This window comes from Scomber scombrus, chromosome 10 (genome assembly GCF_963691925.1).
Source record: "Scomber scombrus chromosome 10, fScoSco1.1, whole genome shotgun sequence".
In the NCBI taxonomy this organism is placed as follows: domain Eukaryota; kingdom Metazoa; phylum Chordata; class Actinopteri; order Scombriformes; family Scombridae; genus Scomber; species Scomber scombrus.
Genome location: NC_084979.1, coordinates 25,453,486 through 25,460,847, shown reverse-complemented (window position 1 = coordinate 25,460,847; position 7,362 = coordinate 25,453,486). Strand labels below are relative to the sequence as shown.

At 38.0% G+C, this 7,362-nt stretch overlaps 1 protein-coding gene across 1 annotated transcript; it reads left to right on the top strand.

Annotated features, from left to right (window-relative positions):
• The first annotated feature begins 1,619 nt into the window (after positions 1-1,619).
• rnf41 (ring finger protein 41) lies at positions 1,620-7,362 on the top strand. Its single transcript, XM_062427949.1, has 7 exons — positions 1,620-1,739; positions 2,626-2,731; positions 2,842-2,957; positions 4,252-4,523; positions 4,749-4,884; positions 5,538-5,641; positions 5,745-7,362. The coding sequence occupies exons 3-7, from the start codon at positions 2,868-2,870 to the stop codon at positions 6,097-6,099; spliced, it is 957 nt and encodes a 318-aa protein (XP_062283933.1). The 5' UTR covers positions 1,620-1,739; positions 2,626-2,731; positions 2,842-2,867; the 3' UTR covers positions 6,100-7,362.

Here is a 7,362-nt window from a genome sequence, read left to right as displayed (position 1 = left end):
AATGATGTCATATATGATAATATATCAGTCAGAGGGACCAAATTACTGTAATACTTTAACTACATCACTCATAATACTTATGTACTTTTACTTTAATACTTAAGTACATTTTGCTGCTAATATTTAGGATTTTTCATGCAGGACTTTTACTTGTAGTGGAGTATATTTACATTGCTATATTGACACTTATACTTGAGTAAAGGATCAAGACAGGTTTGATTCACCAAAACACGATACACATGTACATAAAAAAAAGCATTTGTCAGACAGGCACTGCAGCAGAGCTCAGTGTGTGACAGAAGCTACACAGGAAGGAAAAGAACAGCAGCCAGCACGCACAGTGCGAGGACACGTTTAAAACATGAGTCATCACTCACTACCAGTGTGATCCCATGTTCCAACACAGCCAAAAACCAATGTCATCACATTGCATGAGTACTCTTAACAAATCGTGAGGTCTTGTTAGTACTAAAATATGATTCTCCACACTCTCTATGTAATGCAAATACTTTTTTTTAAGCTCACATGGGCTTGGTACCCTTTTGGTGTTTGACATTTGAAGAAAAAGAACATTCATCCTTTGTACTCTGCATTCAGCATTATTTTCAGGTCTATTTGTGCATGGTTCAGTCTTTTTATTCTTGTCTTTGTGGGCTGTTTGATGTTGCAGTGATGAGTCTGGATGAGATATATTAAGATACACTGAAAACAAGGGTGTGGACCTCAAGTTCAAACTGTTTTGGATATACAGTACAAGTATTTTTAGTGAATAAATACTCCTAAAAATGAACACAGGAGTTATGGTTTGAAAAATGCTGATGTGTTGGAAATAATTAAACTCAGAATCTGAAACGTTCTCGACTACACACAGCTTTTTGTAAGATGTCAAAGGACAAAAAGTCCTGTGGTTCCCAATTTAGGGTTGGCCCCCTCCAAAGGGTCACCAGATAAATCTGAGGGGTCGTGAGATGATTAATGAGAGAGAAAAGAAGACAAAACAAAGTTCTGATACACAAAACTGTTTTCAGTTTTTGGACTTTTTCTCTTATCTGTGAATTTTGCTGAAATATTGGATCTTTTGAACATTTATTGAAATGAAACCATGTGAGAAGTTTAGAGGGAAAAATCACTATTTGGTGGAGCTGTTAACAACTCATAGACATCTGAAATGTGAGCCCGACTACACACTTCTTATTGTAAGACATCAAAAGCTTGTTATATCATCTATATGGTGTCATATCTAAAGCTGTCAAATAAATGTAAGTGGAGTAAAAAGTATAATTTCCCTAGTAGAAGTGTAAAGTATAGTAAAATGGAAATACTCAAGTAGTACTCAGTTAAAGTAAGAGTAAGATAGATAGACAGACAGACAGACAGACAGACAGACAGATAGATAGATAGATAGATAGATAGATAGATAGATAGATAGATAGATAGATAGATAGATAGATAGATAGATAGATAGATAGATAGATAGATAGATAGATAGATAGATAGATAGATAGATAGATAGATAGATAGATAGATACAGAGCCATGCCGCTGGATAGATAGATAAGACTATCTGACCTATCCAAAGCGCGTGATTTACGCCATGGCGTCACCGCCCGCTTGCGTAGCGACGACGCAAGTGTAGGATGTAGCACAGGACGTGGCTAGCGAGCTAGTAGTGAAGAGTAGGACGTCCGAAAAAATTACATTAACAAATCGTGACCGGGATCTGTTTTTCCACACGCTGAAGTAAGTCAATGACTCGGTTATGATGTTTTTATCCCATCATGGTTGATCGTAAAGGGCCTTGAGTCGGTGTTAGTTAGCTTAGACTGAGCTCTGTCTGGTTAGCTCGGTGGCTAACATCCAGAGGAAAGCTAAGTTAGCCATATTTATTTAATGACGAGCAAGCTAGACCGAAACCTAAACTTAATTGTGTTTTACTCAGGCATTAAGGTACCAGTTTGGGCTTTTTAATGACATGGTGGTTTTGGTGTAAAGGGTTAACGATGGAGGACACACACGTAGCCTGACGTTAGCATGAAAGGCTCGCTTGTTTGCAAAGGCATGCTGAGAGAGGAGAGAGATGGGAGGAAAAAAAAGAGGGTCTGAAAATTCGCCTCCAGACCGGTGATGTGTGTGTGTGTGTGTGTGTGTGTGTGTGTGTGTGTGTGTGTGTGTGTGTGTGTGTGTGTGTGTGTGTGTGTGTGTGTGTGTGTGTGTGTGTGTGTGTGTGTGTGTGTGTGTGTGTGTGTTAGTGCGTGTGCTTGTTGCCTCCATCAGAAATTAGGTCAGGCACCAGTCAGAGAGGGGCAACAGGATCCTCTGCTTAGATGTGGCAGCTTTCACACGTCGAGGATAAAATACCAGAAAACCAGGATCAGGGACAATAAGTGGCAAATATGTGTAGATTAGATATTAATATTCTGCTATTTCTTACCTTTATATAGATAGATTTTAGTGTATAGTTTTCACAGCTCATACTTCAGGCTTTTTAAGTATGTCTGCATTGATGTTGTTAATGATGTTGGGCAGGATGACAAAGCATAAGTCTGCTTCATATAAACCATCAGCAAACCATTCATCTTTTTTAAAAAACTGAAATTGTCAGTGTGTCATTTATTTGTTTTTGCAGGGTGTCTTTGTGTCTCTTCCACCAGACAGATGACCTGTGCCCGATGTGACCCGTCAGCAGCACATCCAGAGCTGAATGGAAGCATTTGAGGCCTTTTGTGAGTGAGGTGGGCTCAAAAATGTTTTTCTTCCTCCCATTAAAGGAATTTGTGTTGAAATATATCTGCAGTCACGTCTAGTTGTCTGGATATAATATAATTTTGCCTGTGTCGTTCAGGAGGTCGTGGCTCCCAGTAATGTACCATGGGGTACGACGTTACGAGGTTCCAAGGGGAGGTGGATGAAGACCTGCTGTGTCCTATATGTAGTGGAGTGTTAGAAGAACCTGTGCAGGTGAGTTAACCTCCGATATATACACACACCGGCCACTTCATTAGGTACACCTGTGCAGTCTAATTCAATCCAATACAACAGCTCTGCTTTAAATTTTACTTTTATGAAGTAGTGTTTCTCTTCTGTAGCGTATATGAAATATTGTCAATGATGTGTCATGAAATAGGATTTAAATTAAAGATGCCCTTCCAGATTTGTTTTAACCCTTACATACTGTTCCTATTGTGACTCATAATTAGTCTCTACACCAACATTCATAAATTCCCCCATCGGTCATTAATAAATGTTTTAATTAGTCTTGTGACGGGAAAAAAGACATTCACAATCACAATTTTATAATCCAAGAGAACATTTTATACACTATGAAGAATACAGCAACGTGTTTGAATCAATATTAACATACGTCCTATTTGCGTATATAAAAATGTGTATCAGCTGCACAAAAATAAACAAATTTTATTAACGAATTTTATTTCCATTTTTGTATATTGTGGGTCACTTTAGGAATAGTCTGGCTAAAATGTGTATATGGTGTTTTTACAGCTCTCAAATGTTTTTAAAAAATGGATCATATTTGACCCTGAACAGTATGTAAGGGTTAAGATGTGTATAAAATACTCTAATTTGAATACTAATGTGTGTCTAATATAATTTAACTACACAAAAAGTTGAAATTATCTTATTAAAATCCTTTTAAAAAATCTACTACAATCAATCAGTCGTTATACATATACTTATCCTCCATTATTAATATGTCCAGAATCTATAAATATGCAAATATATACTCACCTGACACTTCATTAGGTACACCTATGCAATCTAATTCAATCAATCAATACACCAGCTCTGCTTTAAATGTTACTTTATTGAGGGTTATACATTTTCAGTTTTTGTTAACATTGTCAAAAAAGTGATAATTCTACTTTATGTTTATTACTGCGGTCGTACCAAGTGGTGGTGGGGTATTAGAGTGTATTATATTGACTGGTGTTCCTAATATTTTGCCCCTCTCATGTATGTTAATGGACTGGACAAAATAGTAGGAACACTAGTCAATATAATGCACCGTAATACACCACCATCACCCATTATGACCTCAATAATAAACATTAAGTAGAATTATCACCTTATTAACAATATCAACAAAAACTGGCAATGTATAACCTTCATAAATGTAGAATTTAAAGCAAAGCTGTTGTATTATATTGTACAGGTGTACCTAATAAAGAGGCCAGTGAGTGTATCATCAGCTCCTAACTATATCATTATATTTGTTCTCTTTTTCTCATTTCAGGCCCCACACTGCGAGCATGCCTTCTGCAACGCCTGCATAACAACATGGTTCGCCCAGCAGCAGATCTGTCCTGTTGACCGCACAGTAGTGACACTAGCCCACCTCCGGCCTGTGCCACGCATCATGCGTAACATGCTGTCAAAACTGCAGATCAGCTGTGACAACGCGACATTCGGCTGCGTGGCCACGCTACGACTGGACCAGCTGCAGTCACACCTCAAGGACTGTGAGCACAACCCCAAACGGGCAGTCAACTGCGAGGATGGATGTGGGTGAGTGACTTCGAGTCGTGTGAAAATTGTTACAGTTGGCTGCGCTTATTAATTTATGTGTTCATCCTTCAGAACCAGTTTCTAAGGTGTGGTAGATCATGACTCAACAGCTGCTCAGCAATAAATATTCACTATCAAATATTGTGCTAGAAGATTTGAAAAAAATGTATTCAGTTTTCTTTTTTTCTCTCTCTCTTTATTGTTTCTTTTTCTTCTCTCGGTCAGCCTTGAGATGCCCAAAGATGAGCTCCCTAACCATAATTGTATCAAACACTTGCGAAGTGTCGTCCAGCAGCAACAAACTAAAATTTCAGACCTGGAGAAAACTGTGGCGGAGCATAAACACCAGCTGGGCGAACAAGTAAGAACATTTTCCTGGTCAATGATACATTTACCACAAAATACTTCATTTAGAAACAGCCAAGAGCGTATTTATCTTTTATAACAACCACTTTATAATGTCTGACTAACTCTCTCTCAGATACTTGAGGGCTTTTTGGATTCGAAACATGTGGTTACATCTGATAATTTGCATGACGAGATCTATTTAAAGTATTTGGGTTTGATGTGTATTGTGGTGTTGAGAGAGATCTGTGTTTATGATCTGTTTGTGTTTATTACAGCATTATTTCTTTCATGAATATATTTCTAAAAGTGGTATTAATATGTGTTGGTGGGAGATATGGAGCAATTGTGACTATTATTTGCAGTATATAAATTGAGATTGTGGGTCAATTTTTTTTATTTTTGGTACAGTTATATATCATACTGTATATTCCAAAGAGATGCTTTTGAGTCTGCCCTTTTTGAAACAGTTGAGGTTTAGTATTTATCAAAAAGTGATTTAAGGGAAGAATACTGGATCCAAAGAAATATGTGTTACATCCTGATATGTGCAACTTCTCAAGATGGCCACCAGACTATTTATTTGTCCAGTTATAAATAAATTCCTGCTAAGCTTTTGCACATTTTGTGAGTGTTTGTTTCACTGACTGTGGCGCATTTACACTCCAGAAACGGGACATTCAGCTGCTAAAAGCTTATATGAGAGCAATCCGCAGTGCTAACCCAAACCTGCAAAACCTCGAGGAGAGCATCGAGTACAATGAGATTTTGGAGTAAGTGAACATCGGTTTACTCTCCCTCTTGGTATTCAACTTGAGTCAAGGAGCTGCAGCTCACTCCCTCATGTTTTAATCTTTTTTTTAATCTTATCTACAGGTGGGTCAACTCCATGCAGCCTGCCAGGGTGACACGCTGGGGCGGCATGATCTCCACTCCAGACGCCGTGCTACAGGCAGTCATCAAACGTTCCCTCATCGACAGCGGCTGTCCTCTCTCGATTGTGAACGACCTGATCGAGAACGCCCATGAGCGTAACTGGCCGCAGGGACTGGCCACTCTGGAGACACGGCAGATGAACAGGCGTTACTATGAGAACTACGTTGCCAAGCGTATCCCTGGCAAGCAGGCGGTAGTGGTGATGGCCTGCGAGAATCAGCATATGGGGGAGGATATGATCCTGGAGCCCGGGCTGGTCATGATCTTCGCTCATGGCGTGGAGGAGATCTTATAACTGTACTGCTTAGCTGAGTTGATCCAGAGACAAGTGGGGACGTTTTGCTTTTTGGGGGTTTGCTGTGACGAGCAGGTTTTTCCTCGCTGGAGTGAACCCTTCCGAATAAATCTGGCTTTATTTAAAAAATAAAATCTTATCAGAGGCTCACTCCTAAGCTTGATACCTATGCCTTAAAGTAAGGACAAATACATTATGAACCTGGCAAATAGTAACATAATCTGACTGATATCCAAGATAAAAGGTGAGATGTGATGTTTACAAGGTTTATATTTAGTGCATTATATGATCTGATTGTTCTGCTCCTTGTCCTAAATATAGTGATAAGCTTGAACCCCCATTTAATGTCCTCAGTTGTATAAATGCTTGTAAATAGAAATACTATATTGAATTATAAATGTCATTCTCTTATTCCTCACTGTAATTAGGTTGTGATTTTTTTTAAATTTTGTTTTTGTTTATCTCAGTTCTGTTAAGTCCAGCTTGTGTTTTGCAGGGACGTCGGCTCGGAAGATTTTTTTTTTTGTGTGCGCGTGTGTGTGAGTGCGTGTGCTTGCTTTAGTATTTTAGTTACCTGTGAATATTTCACACGACGTTGTGCTTCTCAGTTTAGATTGTCCAAACCTTCTGTGCCATTTGTTTTATTTATTGTGTTGCCTTTTACACAAACATGCTTGAAGATGTTACCATTTTTGATGTATGGAAATCTGCCTTTTTCGGTGCATTTGAAGTACGTTGCAGGAAGATATAAAAAAAAAAAAAGATTTTGTGTTTTTTCTCTGTTGCCTCAGTTGTATATAGTCTGTATGTTGGGTCCAGTTTAAGTGTTAAATTTAAAAGTTTAACATTTGGGATTTAACGATGTATAATTAATTTTATTTGACAAATCATAATGGTTCACTTTATATGTTAGGTGATCCTCATGTCATGTTTTGATGATTCAAATATAGACATTGATCTTATTCTTCACAGTTAGCAAACATCTGTTCACTTACATGTTATCACAAAAACCACAGCTTGGAGATTGTAAAAAAAAAAAAAATATCTGTAAAGTCACTCTCATTGCTTTTGAGAGGTAAAATGTTTCACCATAATTCACATATAAACAAGATTTCAGACATTTGGTATAAAAACCCACAAGAGCAGTGAACATAAGTTTGGATTGTGCCCATTATTATTTCCCCTTGTTAATGTTTCTGTTGGTTTTGTGTCTGTTATGTACTGTGTTGTACAGACAAGAAAGTAATAAAATGTCAAACTTCA